This window comes from Tachypleus tridentatus, chromosome 6 (assembly GCF_004210375.1).
Source record: "Tachypleus tridentatus isolate NWPU-2018 chromosome 6, ASM421037v1, whole genome shotgun sequence".
NCBI classification, from domain to species: domain Eukaryota; kingdom Metazoa; phylum Arthropoda; class Merostomata; order Xiphosura; family Limulidae; genus Tachypleus; species Tachypleus tridentatus.
In genome coordinates, this window is record NC_134830.1 from 51502851 (window position 1) to 51530799 (window position 27949).

The following is a 27949-nucleotide window of genomic DNA, read 5'->3' on the forward strand; positions in this document are numbered from 1 at the left end:
AGTTTTTTACAGTATTGAACATTTTAGTGTTTGAATCAACATTCATAATACAACAATGTATTTACATTATAGAACTGATTGTAGTCACTTGTTCATGTAAATATCAATCCACATGAATCTTACAGATTATTTATGTTTGGCTAAACAAAAAAAAAAACAATACAAAGATGAGCAAATATAAAAATATTATGGAATACTTTATACAAAATATTTCCATAAGCTTAAAAATGTGTTTAAAAAGACTGGTATTATGATCAAAGACCTCTAGAGATGTACCTGGTATTTGTTAATTGTTGGATTGCTTGATTTTATTAATAAAGCTTCCCTTATTTCCATTAAGTGTCAGACTCATGTTTTAGTACTGTTATAATATGAAGTATCTCTAAATATATGGACTAAAATACTTACCTCAAAGACCACATCAGACTATTTTTCACAAGAAAATGAAATGAGTGTTCTACAAATGTTTGTCAATAAAACTTGAATAAAAATAAGTCAGCACACAGATTGAACAAACTTCTATAAGTGTGCACAAACCTCTATATCTATACATACCCTTTAAAAATCTTTATTCTAAAAAAACGTCAATTTAAAAAAGAAGGAATGAAAAATATGGAAAGTACAATGGTATAAATAAGCATTTTTACACCAGAAAAAGTGATAATTTATCAAGAGCAGATGTGCTTTTCTCATTGTTTATTAACTATGTCAAATATGTCTCTAAATGAGCAGCAAATTTTGATATATCTAACAGTAGTAACACCTAAAGGTGTTATGATTGCTTATAAACAATTTTTCCCATCAGAAAACCTTAAACAGCCTCATTACAAACCAAACTCCAAAAGTTAGAGAGGTGTAAAATGATGCATGTAACGTATAAAAAGTATATATCTGAAAAGAACTTACTTATGCTAGGAGGACATGTGTGTTGATAATAAAGGAAATAATTTAAATTTGATTGCCAAAATATGCCTAAAGCCTTTACATAATCATTGCTTCTTTTACAGAAAATTCCAGCTAACAAATATGAAGGTTATGGTGATCTTGTACAAGTTTTTAGTGTGTTTATATATAGTACAGTTTGTATAGATTTGATTATTTTGTTAAATACTGTAAAGACATGTAAATACTGTAAAATAATTTCAAACTTTTAAATTACAGTAAGATCTTAAACTTTCACATTTTCTATGAAACGTAAAAGAAACTAGAAATGACTAAAAACATGTTACCTAAACACAAACGTTTTAAACTTTTTTAAACTTATTTGTTTGAATAATGAAATGATAATATTCAAAATGGGTGCTTCAACAATAATGGTTACAAGTCTTAGAAGCCCAAATCCAGAAATTTATAAGCAAAATTACTTCTCTGTACAAATAGACTTATAGATGTGTGGAATTATTAGCCTGAATTATTCATGCTGGTAGTTTAAATTGCTATCTTTAGATGAATAAGCATGGTCTTTCTCAGACATACATATCTGTCTAATAAAAGTTTTAACATCCTTATGGCTCTAAGAAAGGAGTTTGCTTCCTGGAAAGATTACTGACCTATATTCTATCATTCTGATGTTCTTATTTAATAATGATTCTACTTCCAAGACACCCCATAACCAAGCCCAGGATAGGCTAGAAAGGTCACTCAGTTGAAAGGTCATATGACACACCTTGTGACTGAGTTTGATCTTACATATACACTGTTTTATTAGAAGAGGCTTGCAATAGGTTAAGATACAATTTATGTTGACAGTCTTTCCATTACTGTAATGTTGACTGCCAAATTCATACAAAGTCCATCTTTAAAAAATGGCAGTCTCATAACTGAACAATTGGTAAATTCAGTCCTTAGCCAAGAAGTTTCTTTAAATGATTATAAAGCCAGTTGTATGCCACAAGGAAAGTTACATGTGTTATTCTTTTAAGCTGTTTATTTCTGTGAGGTGAAAATGAAGCAGTATCTGCTAATATTTATTTTTACTGTAGCTTTGTACTGTTTTAGATGTTCAAATAAATATACAACTGATCAATTTATAAAGTAAAAAACGATTCACTTGTTTTTTTGTCTACTATATTTAATAGCCAGACATTTGTTAAATACTATAACATAACTCAACCAGTCATTAACTTAGGATGGACTGATAAAACCATAAGAATTATGGTTAAGTTTGTTGTTACCATGGTAGCAGCAACAATAGGGGTTAAAAATCAAAATTTTTTTAGATGTTTTGCTAAAATCTAATATAAAGTAAAACTAAGGTTTTCAATTATGAGAATTATTTCCTAATTTCACACTCTTTATCACATCTGAAATCACACTCTATGAGAAATGTTTATGGTACAGAAACTAGACTACTGCATTTGAATCTTTCTTTAAGGTAGTTTTAAAAAGTAATATAAACATATAAACAGAGTGTCATGGCTGTAATGGTTTAACTGATGTTTATGAAACCTTACTTGCTGAAAATCCTCGATATGAGTCATTGACATTCAGCTTTGGCTGAGGTTTTGGCTTAAGTCTTTTTGCCCTGTTGATGACAGCACCCTCTTTCAGCTGTTGTAGGGTCAGTTCACCTTGGTTTTGCAGGTAATAATCTGGCCGATGGCCATGCTGCAACAAAAGGTAAAAATATTAACATAAACTTAAAGTAATCTCTAGTGCAACTTTTAACAGTAAATACTAATGGATATAGCTAATAAATGTTCTAAAGATCCTTCTTACAAATTATTCTATGGTTTGAAAAAACATCAATACATTACACGAGAAGGCGAAATTGTTGCCTTTAAAAAGGAATGCATAGCAGTTACCAGAGAATTCTTTTTATCCTTAATACTTTTCTAATGGAATCTCTAACACTTGTTAATAAAGGCTTAGTTGTGTAACAAAATATTTCCATACTAATTAATTGTTGCTTGTGAGATTTAAATTTGTATAACATTTTATGTTTCAACTCAGTTAACAACATCTCCAAGTTACTAAAATGGAACAAATTACTCCTGTACCATATCTGTAGCTTTCTGGTCTGCCCCAGCTTCAAGCAACATATTATAGATTTTCCCATCATCCTGTAACACTGCAGCATAGTGGAGTGGAGTTCGACCTTGCTGTAATAAAAAACACTTTTTCTAACAAACTAAACTTATATTGTTCTATTTTGTATAAAGATACTATTTTCACTCTGTAATATTAGATGAGTTTTCCAACATTAGCTAAAGGTCAACATTTAGAAAAATAAAAGTTCCAAGAAAGATGAATTTACATTTTTAATTGTTATCAATGTTACTTAATTTATGGTGTGGGAAAGAATTTTCAAAAAGTTTGAAACAATTTTGTCCTCACCCAATCTTTTCAAGTACATCAATTTGTTTGATAATATAATTCCTCAAAAACACATGAGTTATGTTGAGGTAAAGCTTAAACATAAATAGTTTCTTCTAAATTCAAGAAACTAGACATAAAAATGTTGTTCACATTGTTGCAGTTACAAGAGGGGAAAAAAAATAAAGTTATTCTAAACCTAGACAATTCAAAGTAACATACAGGCAGGCCTAGTAAATTAAAAGTTTGCTAGAAACTGTAACATTTTATTCATGCAATGTTAGTGATAAATTTACTAATGATAATGGTGTACAGGTTTCAGTAAAAACAAAATTTCAAAATCTTGTTGTATGGGATAAGACTGGTTTGGTTTGTTTTGAATAAAGCTGCACAAGAACTATCTGTGCTAGCCATCCCTAATTTAGCAGTGTAAGACTAGAGGGAAGACAGCTAGTCATCACCACCCACTGCTAACTCTTGAGCTACTCTTTTACCAACGAACAATGGGATTGATCGTGACATTGTAACGCTACCACAACTGAAAGGGCACGCACGTTTGGTGTGATGGGGATTTAAAACCGCGACCCTTGGTTAACGAGTCAAGTGCCTTAACCATCCGGCCATCCCGGTCCCGTATAGGATAAAAAGTCATTGCAAGTAAACTTAGTGAAACAAACAAATTTAATCTGTATTTGCATAAAGCCAATTAAAGCACTTAGAAAGTGCAATGCCACCTGCTAGTACAGCGGTAAGTCTTGGGATTTATAACGCTAAAATCAGGGGTTTGATTATTCTCGACGGCCTCAGCAGAGAGGCTTTGCTCTAAGAAAACAAACAAACAAACCGAAACTAGAGTATTTTTTGTTGCGTCAAATTAATAACAAACAACAAAACATATCATACCTTGTTTAACTCACTACTTACACACCTTCCCTTTATGTGGACCGTCTAATTATCCTGGTTTTCATTTTTGTGAATAATCTGTAACATTTTTTTCTCTCTATCTCATATTTTATATTTTAATACTCTGGTGACTGTGAATAAACATATACATGCATGTTTTCACTGAGTTGGAAAATCATCCCAAAGCTTTAATTACATCTTATGTAACTAATTATAAAATAGGCTGCAGCAGACGAAATACTATATTTTGTTTCATCCGTCATTGGGCGCTCGATTTTTACCCAAAGCAAAGAGAGACAGATGAATGCATATGGTATGTTCACACAGCTTCTGTTCGATGTTCAAGTCACGTAAGATTTATTTATAGTAACTCAAATAGTATAAGTACAAATATATTTCACACTTGATCATTGGCGGTTATTATTTACATAACTTACTGCTCATGATTTTCCGTAAAACATAGGAGAGTTCACGTTTTAAAATCTTAAAATTATTTGTGTTCCCGTATAATAAGTTGAAAATTCGGTCGCCTTACTATCCTTCACAAATGACTACACCGATCCTACGTTACATTAGGTTCTCGAATCTCAAATGATTATGGGTATTGAGCGTCCATTTGCTAGGCTTAACCTTGAAATCAACGTAATATGACATTGCTTCAGATTGACTTGAGATGTAGTTTCCGATCATGTTTCTGTCTAACATTATGCTGAGAGAAGTTTCTACTTACAAGCAGACCAAAGAAATATCAATTTTTTCGAAATGTTCTGCCCTTTAGTTTTACATTGTTTAATAACTTCACTATCACCAGGCGCAATAGCGATTAATATGTAAGGATGGACCGTAACATATTATGTATCGTTTATCATAGTCTCAAATCTCTCTCATAACAGTGCAACAGACTTTCACAACACCTCATTTAAGTTTTCAGAAGCTATTAAGCAAATATTTAGCCAAAAACACCACTAAAGTAGAGAAACAGTAGGTAGCGTAACGGTCATATGCTCTGCTGATTATTCTGATGCCAGTGTCAGAAGGGTTAGCTCACCAGTGAATAAACTTATTGCGATGATTTATACACTAAAATATTGCATTTTAACTTGTGGAGTACAGAAATAGTATAGTGTTTTATTAACTTCAACGTATATGTCCATCAAGACAACTTATCAGGCTAAAACTGCTGTCTTCATAACGACCGCCTTCATTAAAAATAATAATAATAATGAAATACGGAAACAAGTAATAAGAAATGAGTATGATGTACGTATATCTATACTAAAAAGTATAAAAATGGGGGGCGGAGGGAGAGATGAACTCATAAACCACACAAAAATCCCTACATAAGTAGTTACTAGATCAATGTTACAAGCTTATTAGAATTAGCTACTGCAAACCTTATTCAGTTTAAACACTTTTTCTTCAAACCTGAATTAATGCGAATGAAAGGAATTCTACACTTAGTTGTAAATAAATTTATTTTGGAAAGATTTGACTACTTATGTGGAAATTTTTGTATGGTTTTGTGTATTCATCCCCACCGTGTTTCTGTGCTTTTTGGTACTACCATTCCTACATCACTTTTTTTTTTCTTCAAAATGATTTTATTACTTGGACATGTAATAAAGTCCTTACGAAGCTCTGTGACGTACTTCCATCGGTAATTACATGATTAAATGGTCGGGATCTTTACCTTGGTAGCTGTTTCGATAAAAATCGGTATGTTCTATACATAATATACTCTAACATTGTGTTGTAAGAGAAAATGGAAGCACCCCGAGAAAAAAAACAACAACATTTTTATTATCCAGATACTAGACGATTCATATCTCAGTTGTGAGGCTAAAACGAATCATACATTCTGTCTGTGACGCCACCTACCACAAATAATTCTTATATACTGCAATTAACTCTCGGTATCCGAATTACCATACCTACTCTTGTCAAGTTTATCTTTTTGATTGCATAACACCATGTCCTAAATATAGTTAATACTACTTACAAAATAATTCTTAAAGTAAAAAGAAAACAAAACATTTATTTATCTAAATCAATTGTTTACTTACAAGAAAACCACAATTATTACTTTTTATTGCTAGATGACAGAACCGTAGACAGGGCGTATAGGGATCAACCCTCTTAAATATTTACCGTCGGACAAGAGAAATGAAAAATAAAGAAGAAAGAAAGAAGAAGGAAGAAAAGAATTTTTTTTTCTAAAGTATGAATATACACTATAGATTTATTTTATATTACATATACATAATTTTCAAGTGTTATATTTTACTATACATCATACTGTATTTTGAAATGTTTGTGTAATGGGGATTCCCAAACAAAACTGATAAAAAATCAGTTTTTATCTTTTCAGAAAGGAAAATATCCTATATGTTAAATATAAACCAAAATAATAAATATATATAAACGAAGTGGTTAGAGTGTGTTGTTTTTTGAGGTGGGGGCAGACAATATACTTTTCAAGGCATATTCTCTCCCTGAAATCTTTGTTACGACACTGTTAGAAGAGTTTAACATTTTTTTAGTGAATAGTATTCACTCACGTGATCCCTAGCGTGTATGACGCTACTGTACCGATCGAGCAAATACTCCATGATTTCTGTCTGCTCATACAGCACGGCTTTGTGAAGCGTGCTAGCACCCATATGATCACGTGAGAAGGCCAATTTCTTCCGGTCAATAAGGTGTTGCACCTCTCGTAACTGCCCTTTAACTACAGCCCTATGGATCTCTTCAATCTTCGCCTAACATAAAAGATAAAATAAGTAAAAAAAGTTATTTAATTAGTGAAATTAAATAACGAATGGAAGGATGTTTCGAAAGTAAAAATGAAATCAAAATCGTCAGAATATTTCTTTTACTTAAAGTATTCAATATAACGTAAGATCGAGAGAGTGAGAATAATAAAACGAATGGAAGGATGTTTCGAAAGTAAAAATGAAATCAAAATCGTCAGAATATTTCTTTTACTTAAAGTATTCAATATAACGTAAGATCGAGAGAGTGAGAATAATACAGCTGTCAAGCGAAATCTTTTGAATTTTTTGGTGAAAGGAATGCCAGATCAGTCCAGGTAATGGTAAATAATTAATTTAATTCTTCAATAAAGTATGCTACAAGTTAGGTTCACTCTGACAGAATTTGTAGGCCTAAGTTCACAAACATTCCAACAGAACTTCCGAGACTAACTGTACAAAGGCCTAACATACTTATAAATTTGTATAATGAGCCAATTACTTCATGAATTACAGAAGCAGCTTTATCAATTACTTGATAATTATTCAAACGGACTGGTACTGAACTAAATTAATAATTACTAATTATTCATTTAAATGTCATATTTATATCGTATCCATGTCTCTATGTATATTAAACGGATCTAAACGATCCTTAACTTTCTACTTCCCCCCATTGTGGTATAGCGGTATGTCTGCGGACTGACATCACTAGAAACCGAGTTTCAATACCCGTAGTGTATAGAGTACAGATCGCCCATTATACCTTCTGCCTAATTCCAAACAAACATTAACTTGTTAGATTTTATGTTATCGCAATCACAAGCCTTCTTTATCAAACATCTAAGTTAAAATATCGAAAAAAAATATATTTCAACAATACTTTAGTAGCCTCATAAGTTATTTTATTCGTGCAACACTTAAGCTTCAGTAATAATGAGTATTAGATACCAGTGTTTGGTTCAAACTTGAAACGGGCGATAGATGTTAATGCTTTATTCAAACAAATATATATTTTTACTACGTACACAAACACGTTGCACAACAAGTTTATATTACAATATGATTGTTTTCAACATAATTACCTGAAAGACGGGTATTTGTTTAAGGAATTTATTAACTTCTGGGATCCGAGATGTTTTTCCGTAAAGCTGCTTACCGTAGCCATCTAGCAGTACCTGTTCAAGTTTCTCTAGCGCTCCAAGGCGGAGCCATAAAGAAATGGGGTCATCACTGACCGTGCTCATCATAGTTCCAGGAGAGTAACTCGTCCTACGGACAGGGGGGAGCATCGGATTCCACGGGGGCTGAGCAACAGAAGGTATGGAAGTCATAGATAGACAAAGCTTGTGAGGTCTCTCAAGATTTCATGACCTTCGTCGTTTCTTCTGCTCACAGTCGAGATGCTTCACTAAACAAATGCTTATAGTTGTTCTATTGGATCCCTTATGATGAAGTTAAAACTCAAAAAAAGAGAAAATGCATGTTTATGTTACACAAGTATATTCATATATATACGCCTAATCTATATATATAAAAGCCAGTGTGTGTCACGTCACACTTCATTTCTCTTGATTTCTCGAAATAGGAGGTGCCATTAAAGCCAAAATGCGTTTATCCAAATAAAACAGTTCTATTATTTGCTGCCCGTTGTGATTTTAGTGATGCAGGTGTGAGACGGCCGTGATACGTTATAAGTGTAGCGAGTGTTGGTATAATAAGTCTACAATAAAGACGTAGTGTGGGATCACCTAGTCTAGAGTCAAGTGCATAAATTTATCATGAGAGTAAAAATAACGATTCAATTTTAAACTTAAATAATTTATTAAATAAGCTATTTTCAGTTATATCAACAACGTTTTTAATAAAAACAAAACTCTTGAATCAACGATGATTAAATTAAGAGATCAACAAATATTTTTGCGGTTTTGTTGTCTCTGTTTGTCATTTTATACTTTCAGTACATAGACTAACAACAATATTATTTCATACTTTTGTTAATAAGCGGCATGACATAAAAGCCATTGTTGGAATGTAGCGTTACTAAAACAGAGTGTATTAGAAGTTGCTAATCTAACTAATTTTTACCAATAATCATTCTATGAATACGCCACGAATTCTTGTCATGAATGATCTTAATTTCAATTCTTTCACAAAGGAATTTACCAGAATTTAAATGCCTAAACTACACTTTTCTGCCTCTTAATCCATTAAATTTGATTTCGCAAAATATATTTTTTTGAGTTAGTTATGGAATGTGAGGTTAGGGTATAGTATGGGGTGGGAGTTCGTTGTTCTTACCCCGTCATTTTTGACAGGCTAAATGCAAGTGAATATACATATACATTTTACTTTAAAAGTTGCGTGTAAGATTATGGAAGGCAGTAAATATACATGCTTTAATTACAATTTTAATTGTATCGTCATGTTCCTTCGTAGTTAAGACAGTGTCAACTATCAATTGACCACCAAAGAATGAAAAATGAAAATAAACATGTGCGTAAAATTTGGGAAATAAAAAGTAAATGTAGAATAACCCTTTGGTCTGTTCTTTTCACTACACAAAAAACATGCTCGCCCCTTCAGCCGTGGGGTCGTTATAACATCACCTTCAATCTCACTATTCGTTGGCAAGAGTTGATGGTGAGCGGTAATGATTAGCTGTATTCCCATTGTCTATCACTGCTAAATTAGGGATGGCTCGCGCGAATAGCCTTAGAGTAGTTTGCGCGAAATTCAAAACAACAACAAACCTTTCACACAAATTACACACACCAGAACACAAACACTGCTGCTATTCACACCTCTTTTACTTACATATAGAAAATAGCCTAGTGTTTAAGAAACACGTACATATTTTGAAGTTACAAAACAAAACGCCAGTAATGGACAGGCAAACATACAAAGGCCCGGCACGGCCAGGTGGTTAAGGTACTCGACTCGTAATCCAAGGGTCGCGGGTTCGAATCCACATAACACCAAATATGCTCGCCCTTTCAGCCGTGGGGGCGTTATAATGTTACGGTCAATCCCACTATTCTTTAGTAAAATAATAGCCCAAGCGTTGGCGGGGTGGTGATTACTAGCAGCCTTCCCTCTAGTCTAAATTAGGAACGGCTAGTGCAGACAGCCCTCGAGTAGCTTTGCGCGAAATTAAAAAACAAACGACAGCCGTCTTCTGAATTTTATCAAAGATACAGATAATTGTTTAAATAAATGACATAATACCAGCATATATGAGTAACTCTCTATGCCCAGCTTGGCCACATGGTTAGGGCATTCGACTCTTATTATGAAGGTCGTGGGTTCGAATCCCTGTTCCCCCCCAAACATGCTTGTCTCCTCAGCCGCAAGGGCGTTATAATAGGACAGATAATCCCATTATTCGTTGGCAGAGGATGATGATGATTAGCTTCCTCCACTCTAAATTAGAGACGCCTAGATGGCCTTCGCGTAGCGTCGCGCGAAATTCAAAGAAAAAATAATTGTCCTAATAGCAGTGACGTAGGAAGGGGTCAAAGAGAACCTGATCCTCTAGGGTACGAACATACAATACCCAAACACCGAGAGAGAGAGAGCAGTGACGTAATGATGTAGCGGTCTGGAAAAGTGCCCCCACTTCTTCAATAGCAGCAACAAACCTCCAACCAGTCCTGAATAATTTAGAAGAATACTACCAGAAATATAGAATAAAAATAAATATTCCGAAAAAACCAAGTAATACATTTCACCAGATCAAATAAACTAAAAAAAAGATCCACTAAAGTTATACATGAACGGATCACTTTTACAGACTGTTACCTCGGCTAAATATTTAGGATTAACTTATGATACCAAATTAACGTGGATACAGCATACTAACAATATCCTGACTAGAATATGGAAAAGAGCAAATTATGCAAGAAGCCTATCGGGTAAAAATCAAGGCACATCACCTGATAATATGATAAAAATCTACAAAACATACATAAGACCCATTAAAGAATACGCATGCCCAGTCTGGATAAACATAACACAAAAACAATTACACAAACTACAAAAAAATACAAAATTCAATTTTAACCTCAGCTTATGAAGTAACCCGCAGTACTTCATTTACATTTATGCACAAGTATGCAAACTTAGAGACAGTATCCGATAGACTATTCCATAATGCACTAAATTATTTTAATAAAAATTGGCATAAAAATGATTAGTTGTGTGATCTACATACATGATGAACATAGTCCTAAATACCTCTCTCCTATGAATATATATTTAAGAAATATAAATTAAGCTGGCCACCATACACCAGAGGTTTAAAATTAGTATAATATTCTTAGTTGTTTTTTTTTAATATACACAAAATAGATTTAAAAAGTAAAAGAGGAAAAAAAAGACAACTCAAGACAATATGTGGACATTGCCCTGAAAAGAGCCGGAGTACTGTGGGTTACTCTGGCCCTAAAGCACTACAACTACAACGTAGTAGTAGCTGACATAAAAGTTAGGGATGGAGGGAGTGGTCTTTTGGACCTGACCCTCCTGGGTATCTAAAATCCAACATACCCAAATATCAACGAAGTAAAAGCGAAGCGAATCAGTAACGTATTATATCTTGTTATGTGCCCTACACTTGTGCTTTCATTTCATTTGTTGTGGGTCTTCGAAGACGTATAGAGCGACCGTTTACCGATCTGGGGTGTCTTTGACGTTGCATCAAATCTAATAAACCAACATTCTCGGAAAGAAGTCAGCTGCTAAGAAGCTAGATGAATAAAGTATGAAGAGAATACTACATTTACTTCTTTTAGACGAGCCTTTCCATGAAGCAAAGACCAACCAGACTGCTGTTGGTCAACAGTCTCATAAACACAGCAGAAAATTCATCACATAAACGAAGAACAGGAATAATCACACAGCATGGAATCCTAACAGGTTGCCAATAGAGAAAATACAATAACAGAGAATACATGATAACCAAACAAAATATAAACTCAATACATTAATAAATGAAATAAACAATTAGAATCATAATTACTGTCTACTGTTAAACAGATACAATGTTTTTTCGAACACACATAAAAAGCGTAGCTAAAAATAACAGAACAAACGCACACTCATATGCATACACAAATAAACAGAAAGAAAGTGCTTTTAAAAAACAGCTACAAAAAACCCTTAGAACACCGGGCAAGCGAAACATTAATAATCGATTTGTTAATTTACTAAATAATTACGTGAAAACGAATAGTCATCAAAACACACTCAACTCAAATACATCTCGAAAAAAATCCAACAAAACAGGTGAATACAGCCACGTAATAATTGTATCAAACTAATCTCAACCGCAGAAACTGCATAAGCAACATAAAAGCACTCAAGAAAAAGAACCAAGACAGAATATAAAACATACTAATAAAAATTGTGAGCCCTGATATTATACAAGCACCTGGCAGTAGTATTTAACTTACCTATCAGACCACTGGGAAGCAAGCTGGTGTTATTATGTTCCAGAAGGAAGATAAACCTGTGAATAACCTGGCAAACTACAGGCCTACCAACTGAAGAAAATCGCCAGATAAAATACTAGACAATAAATTACTCGCCTATCCAGAATTAACTTGAAAACTACGGAAATTCAGAACGGTTTTAGAAAATATCCACAAACTACTAATAATTCAGTTAGATTAACAGAAGAAATAATAACAGTTTTAATAAAGACTACTACATGTTTACAAAGGAAATAATAAACAATTTAAATACAAACCGCAGCACGTTATCGGAGGATATAATAACCACTTTAAATGAAAATTATTGCACGTTAACAGAAGAAATAATAAACAGTTTTAATAAAAACTACTGCTCGTTAACAGAAGAAATAATAAACAGTTTTAATAAAACCGCTACACGGTCGGATGATTTCTCGACTTAGAGAAAGCATTCGACAAAATCTGGCACAACGGTCTTAGTTATAAATTATTCAAAATGGAACTTCACTGGTTATCAAACTTTCTAGAGAATAGCAGCATCAAAGTAAACGTCGGGCTGTATTTACGGACTCTAAGCAAATAAATCTAGTATTGTGGCGGTATCACAGCAAAAAATCCCGGTGGTTAAGGCGCTCGACTCGTAATCTGAGAGTCGTGAGTTCGAATCTCCGTCACACCAAACATGCTCGCTCTTTCAGCAGTGGGTGAGTTATAGCGTGACGGTCAATCCCACTATTCGTTGATAAAAGAGTAGCCCGATACTTGACGGTGGGAGGTGATGACTAGCTGCCTTCCCTCTAGTTTTACACTGCTAAATAGGGGACGGCTAGCGCAGATAGTCCTCGTGTAGCTTTGCGTAAAATTCAAAACATAAACGATGTTGTGTTCAATTAGTTGAGATTCTATTTGTTTCGCGTAGCCCATAGAGACATCTTGCGGTGTAAAATTCGACCAAACTACAATATTAGAGGCTAAAGTTTTAAACACTAAGAAGTACTGAACATAATTTTAGAAAGAAAACAAGATAAACACGAAATCTGAAATATCTGAAAACAACAATAAAAGAGCAAAAATATAAATCCGATACAGTGAATGTTGACAACCGAGGGGACGTCTACATAGTACCTGATCAAGGTCTAATGCTGAGAGGTTAAACTTGTGTATATAAGCGCTAAATGGTTATCCATGTAATAGAGACACCTTCACACCAGAAAAGTAGTTGCGCTACTAAAGAACTTGTTGGTTAAAATACAATTTCTAAAGACTAAACAAATATTCGCATTCAGTAACACATAGTACAAATTATTATATTAAACTAATCCGCCTTGGCATGGCCTAGCGCGTTAAGGCGTGCGCTTCGTAATCTGAGGGTCGCGTGTTCGCGCCCAACATGCTCGCCCTCCCAGACATGGGGGCGTTATAATGTGACGGTCAATCCCACTATTCATTGGTAAAAGAGTAGTCCAAGAGTTGGCGGTGGGTGGTGATGACTAGCTGCCTCCCCTTTAGTCTTACACTGCTAAATTAGGGACGGCTAACACAGATAACCCTCGAGTAGCTTTGTGCGAAATTCCAAACAAAATTAAACTAAGGAGAAAAAACTACAGTGTGCTAAAAAAACTGACAAGTACTTTGAATATCTTATGTAAATACTGTGAGACACACATGACTATACATTTTAAGTTTAATACGATAGTATGTTTTAGTTTATATTATGTGAACGTTAAAGTTATTTTTAGAAGTGATAGTTAAGGCAAGTTTGCTTGCGTAACTGTTTATATTTACTGTGTAGTCCAGTTATTATTATTATTTTTTTAAATTTCTCGCAAAACTACACGAGGGCTATCTGCACAAGCTGTCCCTAATATAGCTGTGTAAGACTATAGTGAAGGCAGCTAGTCATCACCACTCACCGCCAGTTCTTGGGCTACTCTTTTACCATCGAATAGTGGAATTGACCGTTATATTATAATGCCCCCACGGTGAAACGGGGATTCGAACCCGCGACCTTCATATTGTCTTAACCCACCTGGCCATGCCGGGCCATCCAGTTATTATGAATTGGCATCATGTTCATGTTACTCAAACCTTCCGAATTATTTTCGTTGTTTTAATCGATTTTAATTGCATCATATAATATTTAGCAGTGTATAAAAAGTTCTAGATTGCTGTATAGTGTATATATATATATACACACACACACTGCTGGCCAAAACCTTAAGGCGAATGAACATAAAGAAAAAATATGCATTTTGTGTTGTTAGACTCAACACTTATTTGAATAGAGCTTCGAAATATGAAAATAAGAAAAGAGAAAATAAAAATAAAAAACCTTTTAGCATCTAATTGGGAAAATGTGAACACTATGAAATTAACCTAAATACTAGCTGGTCAAAAGTTTAAGACCATACCAAAAAGAAGTCCTATACAGGGTAGGAAATGCCCAACAAGAAATCTCAGTAGTCGTTGCGAATAGCTGCAAACATTCGCTTTGGCATGGTCGATATACGCGTTTGCAGAAGGCTGGTTGGAATGTTATTTCAAGTGGTGAAGATGGCTTCACGAAGATCATGCACTGTTTGGAATTGACGTTCATTTCTATAGACTTCCCTTGCCATCCACTCCCAAACATTTTCAATGGGGTTCAGTTCGGGCGAACATGCTGGATGGTCCAAAAGAATCACGTTATTTGACATGAAAAAGTCCTTTGTCCTGCAGGCATTGTGAATTGCAGCATTGTCCTGCTGAAAGTTCTAGTCATTTCCATACAAGCGAGGGCCTTCAGTCAATAAGGATGCTCTCTCCAACATGCTGCTGTTTGACGTTCCTGTATAACCTAAAGCTCCATTGTTCCATGAAAGGAGAAATCACCCCAGATCATGATGGAACCTCCTCCACTGTGTCATATAGAAAATATCTTCGGTGGGATATCCTTATCGTGCCAGTAACGTTGGAAGCCATCTGGACCATCTAGGTTAAATTTTTTCTCATCAGAGAACAAAACCTTCGTCCACTTTTCTACGTCCCATGTTTGGTGCTTCGCAGCAAAGTTTAACCGAGCTGTTTTGTGGTGTGGAAGGAGGCGTGGCCTTTAAAGATGTTTACAGTTTTTAAAACCTTTGTCTCGTTGATGCCGTCTTATTGTTCTTGAGCTGCATTCTGCGTCCGTAAGGGCCTTAATTTGGTTCGACGATTGGTTTGTGTCTTGCCGGACAACCCGTTATATTTTCTTGCTGAACGCCGGCGAATTTTCTTAGGCCGACCACTTGAAATTCTCGTTCCGTATCCCTCAAGGTCTTTTAAGAAATTTGCAACATCAGTTTTACTATACCCAATCTCTCCAGCGATGGCACGTCGAGAGAGACCTTGCTTTTGCAGCTCGACAATTCTGCCACGTTCAAAATCTGTCAACCTTTTAGCCTTTGTTATGTTTTTCCCCAATATAACACAGGAGGTGTCGGTGGGAGATGTTGACAACGCTAATGCTTGAACACAAATGACTAAATTTCGTTACGTGTTTACCAATTAACGCTTTGTTTTAGTATGGTCTTAAACTTTTAACCAGCTAGTATTTAGGCTAATTTCATAGTGTTCACATTTTCCCTATTAATTTCTAGAAAAAAAAAATCCCTTTTCTTATTTTCATCTTTCAAAGCTCTACTCAAATAAGTGGTTGAGACTAACAACACAAAATGCATATTTTTTCTTTATGGTCATTGGCCTTAAGATTTTGGCCAGCAGTATATATACACCTTTCTTAAAAATCAGTAGACTGAAATATAGACTGAGTGATCTTGAGTTTAGGTACAAAGTGTGTCTAGTAATGGTTTTTAAAGTGTAAAAATCGAAGTTTGTACTGTAATAACAGAGTACAGAAGAATAATTCGTCTCTTCAATCGTGTTCTAAAGTAATTGCGCCAGCCTGTTTGAACTTTTCATGGGAAAAGAGAATTATTTAAAGATCTGCTTTCAACTGTGTAACGAATATTTGTGTACATGTTTGGCTTGTTTTAAAATAAGTGAAGTATATATGTTCGTCTGATGTTGCTAAAAGGTCACGGGCACCTGCTGTTAAGAATCGTGGCCCCCTATAAAACCCAGAAGCAAGATAATATTTCATTGCAGAAATTATCTTATACGACATTGTTAATTCAACAATTTCCATCTTGCCACAAATGTGTAATATTTATGAACTGATTTTCGGATGTTTGTTTCCAAATTAGTTTTAAGGAAATATTCTGGGTTTGTTTAGGATTAAGCACAAGGCTACACAATGGGTTATCTTTGCTCTGCCCAACATGGAATCCGGGTTTTAGCAATGGGAGTCTGCAGACATGTTGCTGGAAGGCAAGACTCAAGGAAAAATTAAATACACAAAAATAAGTGTTGCATGGAAAGTACGTTTTTACGTACAACACAATAATTTATTTAAATAATAACTAACCAAACGGGAATAATGTACTAAATAGTAAAAATTAATTTAAAGAAAAAACTCATTTAAGAAATAAACTTGGTAATATAATAGATTCACAGTGGCAGAAGAGTTCACGAAATTTTGAGGAGGATGGGGGACTTTTAGTAGACTAACTATGATATCACGCAAAATTAAAAAAAAAAAAGTTAACTTAAGTGATTTCGGAAGACAGTAGATCCTCAGGATGAATTAAAGATGAGTCTAGGAAGTTCTAACCTTAATAAAGCGATCTTCAATTATGCTATCTACGGCAGATCACCATGACAACACGGAAGTGTTTAGTTTGTCTTTCACTGGAAATAGTGCATGTAGGTGTGACTAATTTCCGATGTATGAAACGACAGGAATAGAAATATAATAGTCAGTAATTGAGACGAGATAGAGAAATCATTTTAAAAACTTATCCTGCTTTTTCAACTAAAAGAAATAATACATGGCAAAAAATATTCAATAAAATTTACATGCAAAATAAATACAAGTTATAAAACAGTTTCGGTTCTAAAATCACTTTCACTGTCGAGTAGGTTACAAGTACATTTGTACGGAGGATCAATATTGACATGAACACTACACATGAAAGGCTGGCTCAAAAAACATCAAATGAAAACTTTTATAATTCAGCTAACCAAGCCTCGATCTTTAGGTCACTGTGGTCACTCTTGTGACATAGGCTGCCATGGGGCTATAAGATAGGGTAAAGCTGGACGTTTCTGTGTCTTTATAATATTCTTAAATAAAAAAAGCTGACAATTTCACAAAGTTCTACAAGAACCAATCTACCCAAGCCATCTCAAATGCCTATTAAATTGATTCAACAATTAAAAAACGACACCAATCTACAGTACTACGAACTTATCTAGAAAAGAGATAGTAGCCCCCGTCCAAAACTGGAAAGAATAATTTCAAAACATATCCCATAATGCCTTAAATTAACAATGCCTTCTGAACCATGAGCCTGTGGCTTTAAAAAAAAAGTACTTAAGATAGGTGTGATTGATATACTCATTAACCCAATGTTAATTGAAACTTTATTTCAAATTAAAAACCTCATCCAAAGTGGAATAAAAATTAGTTACTTTTTACCATCTGGTGGCGCTTTACTAACTTGATATCTTCTCCCGCTTCGTATTCTGCATTAAGACTTAAATCCATTAGGAAATGGGAGGTTTATTTTCTTTGAATTTCACGCAAAACTACACGAGGGCTATCTACGTTAGCCGTTCCTAATTAAGCAGTGTAAGACTAGAGGAAATTTATTCATCACCACCCACAGCTAACTCTTGGGCTACTCTTTTACCTATAAGTAATGGGATTGACCGTAAGTTATAACGCTCCTACGGCTGAAAGAGCGAGCATATTTAGTTTGACAGGGATTCGAACCCGCGACCCTCAGATTACGTGTCAGATCGAACTGAGAGGGTGAGATCAAAATTTGACAATAGTAAATTCTAATGCCATCACTGCGCTTAACGATGGAAGTTGTCTGCTACCAGAGAGCACGTTGCTCTTAGATGTCATATAACATTATAGTTCGAATGATACTCAACAGAGAGCGTGGCACTGTTGTCCGTTACCAGAAAACGCGTTGCTAGACCACGAAGTGGCGCCAGAGGGCGCACTGGTATGATAAGCATGCAGATTGATTAACGTAACATTAACTTTGTAGTAAAAATCAGTCTTAAATTTATAATTTAATCTAATTTGCGTAACATTGTGTTACACTTTCACTTTATAATTTTTATATCATCAGCTTTATAGATTTTGCTTATATATTACATATCTTTTATAAAGGCGGACAGTGTTTTTACAGGCAAATAGAACTGTGTACGGATTTAAACTTGCATCAACTTACATTTATAGTTTTCATTTATATATCTAGTTACATTACACAGAATTGGACAAAGACGACAGTGTTTCTTTAAACAGATGATCTTACTGAGGTTCTATGGGCAAATGATGTTACTAGGTGTGTTTGGTGTGATTTACAAAGACGAATGGAGTTTATATAAGTAGACAGTGCTACTATAATTCCATGGGATTGCGTACAGATTTCAATTCGTTTCAGTTTCTGTTTATAGTTTTCATTTATATATTTAATTATACTGCGCAGCTTTCACAAAGGCGGGTGGTTTTTCTATAAGCTAATAGTCTTACTAAAGTTCTATAGGTGGATGATGCTACTAAGGACAATGTTACCATATTTCATCACTTGATCAAATAATGAAAATAACTTTATCTTGTTGTATAGTGCATGTATAGTTTTTACAAATCAATAAAAGGGTGGACTTTTTGTGATAACATATCTAAATACCATGAAATAATTTAACTTACAGTCTTACTGGATTGGCTTTATTGATTAAATATATTGTTATCCTGTCCCTCTAACCATACTACTATGATTTTTGTTGTGCATAACAGCTCCTGACAAAATATTTAATTTTACATATGTTGACAATTACTTTATAGTTTTACCATAAGATTTTACTAAAATTCTACACAAGTATGGTTTCACCAGACGTATCGTGTGTGTTTTACACAGACGAATCGTACTTCTATAACCTGAAAGTGCTGCTATTCTTCCACAGCATTGCATACGAATTTTATCTTGTCTCAACTTATGTTTATATTTTTCATTTATAAATTTAACTGTATTACACTTGTTGCTATAGGAGGATAATGTTACTAATACATTTAATATACTAGTGAAAAGTTTCATCAGAATTATTGTATTTTCACGAATATTGAACAAGTTTCTTTGTTTGAAGCTACACAATGGGCTATCTGTGCACTGCTCACCATAGGTCTTTAAACCCGATTTCAAGCATTGTAAGTTCATAGGTATACTGTTGTGCTGCTGGGGGAATGAATAAGACAGTTAATATAGCCAATCGTGTTTTTATGTATTGATTTAGTATGCATTTAATGTACTGTGGTATAGTTTTAGCTTTTATATCCAATCTGAATCATATACGTTTTGCATTTTACAAGTAAAACACTTATCGCTAATTCATTTCTGTAATTAATATATTGTAATACTATAATACATAGATTCGTTTTGAAAAGGGCGCTTATTTAAATCTCTAAATAATACGCAATTATTTTCATGCTTAGCTTTATCAGTTAAGTTCCTTAATAAATGAAGTAACGTTGATGACTGATATAGTATCTTGATTAAGACTAAGACTTGTTCATTCCTAGCTGACACAGTGAGCTCTGGTACTGAGCAAAATATTTAGTAATGCCATACATTGTTAGGTGAATACAATACAGTTGCTGTTCTATTTCTATCTCCTCATTGTAAAACCTTGTTGTTATGTGTTCGGATGTTCCCATAACTCAAGAAAGTCGTCGTATGTTTAGTGTAGATTGAATATAAGTTTTTGTGACAAGGGAAACTCTTATTTTACATATATATATATAATTATATATTAGTGTAAAAAAAGTAGATGTCTTTTTCTTGTAGACCATACCTTACTAAGCTTAAAAGTATATCGTTTAAATGCATGTTACTAATGAACAAAGGTCAGAGCATTTCTCACAGTGTTTTATCCTTTGGTGCCACTTCTTGAAGAGTTCCTTTGTCCTAGATTATACATATATGTGCGTTAATTAATGCGCAACCACATTTACAGTAATGAGTTATGAATCTATAGTTTGCAGTGAATATTTTTAAAATCTTCAATTATGTGATCACCACCTCTACGCCAATAATTTTGGTGAGTTTCCTATTTGTTTTGTTTATGGTGATATGTTTTATTTATGCACTCATTTGATTGAACTGGACCTTTAGAGTTGTACAGAATAGAGAATGTATTTTAGATGAGGATTCGTCCTGAAGATTGTGAAGACAAGGGGTAGTCTTCTTCTAAAGAAAATTATGTTGTTTAAACAATTGAAATGTAAAGGTCTACAGGACCATTACATTTTAAGAAAGTGAAAGCTATGATTGCACATACCATTTTATTGTTGAAAATATTTCTCACTTTAATATTTGCAGTAAACATTACTATTAATCTGTTGTTTGATGTATTAAGTTTCATATATCTTCCTTAGTGTAACCAACTTTGTTAACGCTGTTAATGTAGTTGAATTTTAAAGTATATGTAAATAAATATAAGACTATGTCTCATCTACGTTTTAATCACTTTCCTAAATGTTCATGTTTCTCTAAAGTCTATCATAAAAGATTAAACTAGGCCCTTAATTATCTAGCCTTTTATCTTTAATCAGGCTTCGAATCTAATTGTTCAAAATCTGTTTCATTTAAAATTGAAATATTATTGTAACTGATAAAATGAATAATTAAAGTTGATGTTCCTTATATATGTATGAAAGTTCATATATCGCTTGTTACCATAACATTGTTTCAAAACCTATACTAAAATATCTCGTAATAACTTCAATTTTTGCTTACACATAGTGTTCACAAATAAAAATATAACCCTAACTGAAGTAGTAATATGAGCATAATATATAAAAGTTTCATGAAAGCTAATACACTATATTAATATGTTTATAATATATTAGTGTATCTTGAAATTTTGTTAATATATGCTTCTTCATGCTTGTTAAGTCTGCAGTTTTACATTTGTTATAAATTATATTCTGTAACGATAAACAGTAAATATACGCATTTATAAACACGTGAAGGAATCTTCTTTATTTGTAGACCATATCATTTATCGTAAGAAGTAACAGAATTGAAATATTTTATGAAGAACTTTCATAAGAATTTTTAAATCTTCAAATGTAGATGTAAACTCATTATTTGTGACAAATCGTATATACAATCGTCTTTTTCTAACTTGAAGCTTGGTTCATAAGTGTTTCAGTACGCTTGTTAAGTGTGTGATTTTACTTACACATGTTGATCCTAACATATCAGGCTATGGTGAAACATTTATATTAGAAATGTGAATGGAGACTTGTATCAGCTGTTCAAATATACTAGCCAGAAGCTGATATTCTTGAGATGTAAGTTATCATAAAAGATAGAGCTAAACATGTATATGTCAGTATTTATATACTAACACGTTTTAAGTAGTATATTAGTGCATCTTGATGCTTGTTAACAAATGTTTCAGTATGTACTATAGGTAAAACTGATATTCTACTTACGTATACTAAAGATATTATATTGGTTTATGATAAAACGTGAGTTCAGTAAAAGAAAATAGAACACTGAATTGTACAAATTTTAAGAGTAAAGATAATTCGTGTTATCGTAACAGTTTCAAATCTGTGTGAGAAAATGTCTGTTTTGAAATAGTTGATAAATTAGTTTTTCTGAGCCTACTAACTGAATTCTGATATGTCGTTTGCATCGAATCATTTATTTCTTTATTTATGCAGCAACATGGGTTTAGTATGATGTCTCGTGATAAATTCAGTATTTATTTCCATATAATGTTACATAAAGGTAAAATACTAACTCTTAACTCAAATAGTAATATGGACATAATGTAAAACGTTGTATGAAAACTAATCCTGCATTTAATAAGCTATGGTTTTTATAGTATTTTAGCGTATCAAGAACTTTTATTAATAAACGTTTCAGTATGTGAGATAACAGCCTTATTTAGTTTGTTATTTTAGCTATACATATATTAATATCATATCTGTATAGAGACGTATATATGCAAAAACGGCTCGTTTGGGTTGAGAAAATATTTTACATGGAAGAGCGAACAACGTTTCGACCTTCTTCGATGACGTAACACCAACCATAATAAGTCAGCCTAAATATCCAACAGAATTGAAGTGTCCACGTAATTTGGTAAATGTATGTGGTGACCCGTCTATCATTTGCATTTAATCTTAATGATTTCTGATGGAAGTAGAAATAACACCTATATATAGTAGTTCATTCAGTGTTCAAAATGAAAATATCTATGGAAAGGTAAAGTTATAATTTTCAACAATAGTAATGGTTAAACAAAGTTACTTACATAGATCCTTTAAACTACACTTTAGTGGAACAAATCAACTTATAAAGCTAAACATGAAAATTAATGTATGTTATTTAGATTTAAATAAATGACCTTTTCAGGATTTATTTATATATATATATATTAGCTATAGAAATGAATTAGCGATAAGTACTTCAGTTAAAAATTTCAGAAAATGCAAAACGTATTTCAGACAAACTAAAAATTAAAGTGAACAGTATGATAAATAGTACTAAATCGACACATAGGTAACACAATCAGATATACTAAATGTTTTGTTCAATATGTATGAAAAAGATATATTAGATGTGATAAAAACATTTTAGCAGTACATTAAATGTGTTAGTAACACTATACACTTTTATAAATCATAAATAATTTTAATTTGTATAATTATGAACATAAGTTGAGAGAACTTAAAATCTATATGCAGTCCTATGGAAGTAAAGTAAAACACCATCCGCCTTTGTAAGTAGTCAATAAACTAACTGAAGTGTACATATTGAACATGTTCCGTCAATAACAAATGAATAGATGTTAGATACAAACTCTCAAGATGCGCTGTCTAACTACAACAATAGCATAGATCTTAACAATAGCTGACTGAATGTCAGTTAAAAACTACCAGTTGTACAATAGTTCCTTAATTGTTTTCTAAATGAGATTCATGCTGTCTGCTGTTTTTGCAGCATTAGTAAGAAATGAAATTTGGAATAAAATAAAACAACAGTACAGGAAGCATAACCTGAATGAAACAGTAGACACTGTGGATATGCAAAACTAAACTTATTGTCTGAGACTGGTCAGATGATTTTTGTTTAAATTACTGAACAAAATGATGTATAATAAACATTAAAATATTATCTTACAACGAACAAAAATGAGTGTATACGAGGTCTGTTCAAAAAAATACGCGGACTGTTTCAATTGCGCGGCTCCAGTTAGTTCCAGGGGAATCCGCTTGGTGTCACTAGGTTCGCACAGATCAGCTGATTACGACGCCATTTCCTGATTGCAGATATCTTCATTTGTGTATTAGCTACGCGGTTTTAAGTGAAGTGCGATTTTTTCATTTGGCGGATTTCAGAATGAATAACCTGAAGGAGCAACGACTTGCTGTGAAATTTTGTGTTAAACTTGGAAAATCTGCGACTGAAACTTCTGCTATGCTTAACACGGCTTACGGTGATGTCGCTATGAAGCATACGGCATGTTTCAAGTGGCATGAACGTTTTAAGGATGGTCGACAGTCCATTGAAGATGATGAGCGTCCTGGACGTCCTTCCACGTCAACTGACGACCCACACGTGGACAAAATCAACACCCTGGTGCGGGCAACTCGACGTCTGACTGTCAGGGAGCTTGGTAAAGAGTGTGGGATATCAGTTGGATCTTGTTACGAGATTTTGACCGAAGAAGTGAAGATGCACCGCGTTGCTGCGAAATTCAGCCCTCAGAACTCGTGAGTTTTTGGCCAAACACTCGATCACTGTTCTTCCCCACCCCACCTACTCACCTGACCTTGCTCCTTGCAATTTTTTCTTGTTCTTTAAACTCAAAAGACCCTTGAAAGGAAGAAGATTTGAGACGATTCCCGAGATTTAGGCAAATGCGACGAAGGAGCTGGAGGACATTACAAAAGAAGCGTACCAGGACTGTTTCAACAAGTGGAAACACCGTTGGGATAAGTGTGTGCGTTGGGGAGGAGAGTACTTTGAAGGGGTCTCAGACCTGTAACTTCTAAATAAAGTACATTTTGTTTTATGACGTCAGTCCGCGTATTTTTTGATCAGCCCTCGTATATGTACATAAAACTAACACTAGACTATTCCAGATCCCTGTGATTTCTGGGAGATGCAAGTTACTTATATAAAAGGAAAACTAGACAATCCTGAATATCTACGATTCCCAAGGACTGCAATGTAACTCTTAAAAATAAATAACTTAAAAATATATGAAGTTTACCTGACAGTTCCGAGAGACTGTCAGAAAGTCATTACAATATGAACTAGTCCTGCATGGCCAGGTGGTTAGAGACGCTCGATTTGCAACCTGAGGGTCGCGGGATCGAATCCCCATCACACCAAATATGCTCACCCTTTCAGCCGTGAGGGCGTTATAAAGTAACTGTCAGTCCCATATTCGTTGGTAAAAGAGTAGCCCAAGAGTTAGCTGTGGGTGATGATGACTAGCTGCCTTCCTTCTAGTCTTACACTGCTAAATTGAGGACAGCTAGCGCAGATAGTCCTCATGTAGCTTTACGTGAAAATCAAAAACAAAGAAATACAATATGAATTACCTTTTCCTATAGGTTTTGACTAGCAAGAATCTCCGGTTATCCAGTGCTTTTCACAATTCACCAATTAAGGTAGTTATAAAAACCTTATCACACAGTAAGGTTTCATATTTCATTAAACAACAATAATGTTAATTTTTTCATTAGAAGAGTTATTTGAAAGTCCCATTACGTGTCAAACTAAGACATAATTAAATGCAAATATATACGGAATACCTAACGTCACATATATGCTTGTAGAAAGTTTTTGTTTGTTTGTATTTTGAATTTCGCGCAAAGCTACACGAAGGCTATCTGCGTTAGCCGTCCCTAATTTTGTAGTGTAAGACAAGAAGGAAGGCAGCTAGTTATCATCACCCACCGCAAACTCTTAGGCTACTCTTTTACCAACGAATAGTGAGATTGACCGTCACATTATAACGCCCCTACGGCTGAGCATGTTTGGTGTGACGGGGATTCGTACCCGCGACCCTCGGATTACGAGTCGAGTGTCTTAACCACCAGGCCATGTTGGGCCCTTCTAAAAAGTACGTGCATGTTTTCCCTCTTCGGTATTCTCACTTCAGTTTCATTAAGGCCCAAATAATACTGCTTGAAGTCAAAGCTTTACATATTGTGTAACCAGTGAAAACTCGGTATTTCCTCTCACAAACAGTAATAAAAATGTTGTTTATTTCGCACATTCCTAATGAGAGAGCTTAACATTTATATGCAGTCTTATGGAAGTAAAGTAACACCATCCGCCTTTTTAAATAGTCAATAAACCAACTGAAGTGTACTGGATAGTTTATAACCAGTAAACCCCTACTTGAGACTTTCATTGTGTAGTTCACTCCCTTTAAGTAAAGCACAATCGAATTAATCAAGGATATATTGACGTCATACATGTATTAAAAACTTATCATGTAAATTTCTATCAAATATTTTATTAAAATATTGATTCTAGTAATAACACTTGAAAAACTCCTATCTTCTAGAGGGCAGATTAGCTCAACCTTCATTTTTTTTCTTTCCATTTTCAGTAATAACTGTGTAAGGCCTAGTGGTTAGCGTACAAAACAGTAAATACCGATGATATATGGTTCAAGTCCTGTTACTGCAGGGAAAAAAACACATTTTCATCATTTTGGGACGTGGGTGAGTTATAAAAGAGACTGTCAAACCTCACTGTTCGAATAGCGTAGTACAAATTGACTATTTATTACTTCTCTAATCCATCAGTTCAAAGCTAGGGACGAGCTACACTGGTAGCCTTTGAGGCTTTGTGCGAACATTTGAAACAAACTAAATTCGTTGTTATTAAAATCTCACAAACACTTTTGGGCAACACAAGTACAAACGTGTTACTGTAACTCGTCTATTATCCAATCGTCGTCTTCTATTTATAATAGTCATCATCAAAATATTGTTTTATTTGTAAGTTTGTTAATTAACAAAGTTGCATTTCTAATGTTTGTTACATCTGAAACTAGATATACACATTTATTAAATAACATACTATGTAACAGAACATGAGAACATATCCATTAACAATTCAAGAATAAAACGCGTGGAAACAGGTTTATCTTGCTAATATATCGTAGATATTATATAAATATATATATTTAAGTTTTAGAGTGAAAATAAGATTGTATGAAAAGATAAACAGACCCATTGATCAAGAACACCTACCCGTAATGCGAAAACCAAGAGTTTACCGTGACCGTTTGTGAACAGGTGTCTGCCACCTTTTGTAGAGTAGACTAGACCATTGTGTTAAACCACCTTACACTTCTTTCTGCATTCCTTCCGGAGTGAGTTTTGTGCGTCTGTCTGTTTTCATGGGTTTTGCAACAATACACCTTTTTCAAGTATGTAATGAAGTTCCCTGGTTTAGGGCCGAAACCTGTTGTTTGTTTTTTGCAGTTCCGGATAGGATTAGTACCAGTACAAAGTCATGTGCCAATCCTTCAAATAATACAGTTACTTAGAATAATAGCAAATAAACTTTACGTAGAACATTACCTTTGTAAAGCATACTTGTTCCTATGGAAACCAGTAATCAATATACAGTAAACAAGCAGTCAAATACAGACGACACTAGCACCCACGTGACCAGGTATAGGCTGACCCACGGCCTGAGTGATGAGATGAAGCAAAGTGGTATTGTTTTGTTTGTTTATTGTGAAGGCAAGTGTTAGCTTTATTAGACCTACTATTTCTTTAATATTAGTTACTTCTGTGAAAATCACTCTTAATTTGTTTTTGTGTATGCGGAAAGATCACGAATCTAGAACGACGATCTTGTGTTTTACATAAATCGGTTATTTCACGATTGCAAACAATCTAAATCATTTTTGAATTTCAAAGGAATTCATTAAATGCATTTTAATTGCACTAAAAAGCAAAGCTTAAAGTTGCGTTGTAATAATCAGTACCCAATTACTTTTATTAGGAAGAACGCAATTTGAATGATACAAATATAACTAGTATTTCCATTCTTGGAGGTCATACATTACAGACAGTTTATCAAAAGGAGGGACTTGATTGAGATCGCTACTTAATTATAGGTTTATTAAAAGCAGAGATTTGTTTGAGGTCATAACAGACAGTTTATCAAAAGGAAGGATTTATTGCAGGTCATATATAATAGATAGTTTGTCAAAAGGAGGGATTTGTTTGAGGTAAAGGAGGGATTTGTTTGAGGTCACTATATAATAGACAGTTTATCAAAAGGAGGGACGTAATTGAGGCCACTACATAAGAGACAGTTTATCAAAAAGAGATATTTGGTCGAGGTCACTACATCCATT

General features: G+C 33.9%; 1 protein-coding gene across 4 annotated transcripts in view; it reads right to left on the reverse strand.

The window, feature by feature from the left end:
* LOC143252483 (uncharacterized) overlaps positions 1-27184 on the reverse strand; it is a 63606-nt gene extending 36422 nt beyond the window's left edge. For 2 of the 4 annotated variants that reach the window (XM_076504678.1, XM_076504674.1), the window contains exons 1-5: positions 26829-27184; positions 8054-8431; positions 6777-6977; positions 3000-3101; positions 2454-2607 (exon numbers count right to left, since the gene is read on the reverse strand). In XM_076504678.1, coding sequence (XP_076360793.1) covers positions 2454-2607; positions 3000-3101; positions 6777-6977; positions 8054-8302 — 706 coding nt within the window. In that variant the 5' untranslated portion in view covers positions 8303-8431; positions 26829-27184. The remainder of the gene's footprint in view (positions 1-2453; positions 2608-2999; positions 3102-6776; positions 6978-8053; positions 8432-26828) is intronic. The other 2 variants (XM_076504677.1, XM_076504676.1) reach the window with 2 other exon arrangements.
* Between the last annotated feature and the right edge of the window lie 765 nt (positions 27185-27949).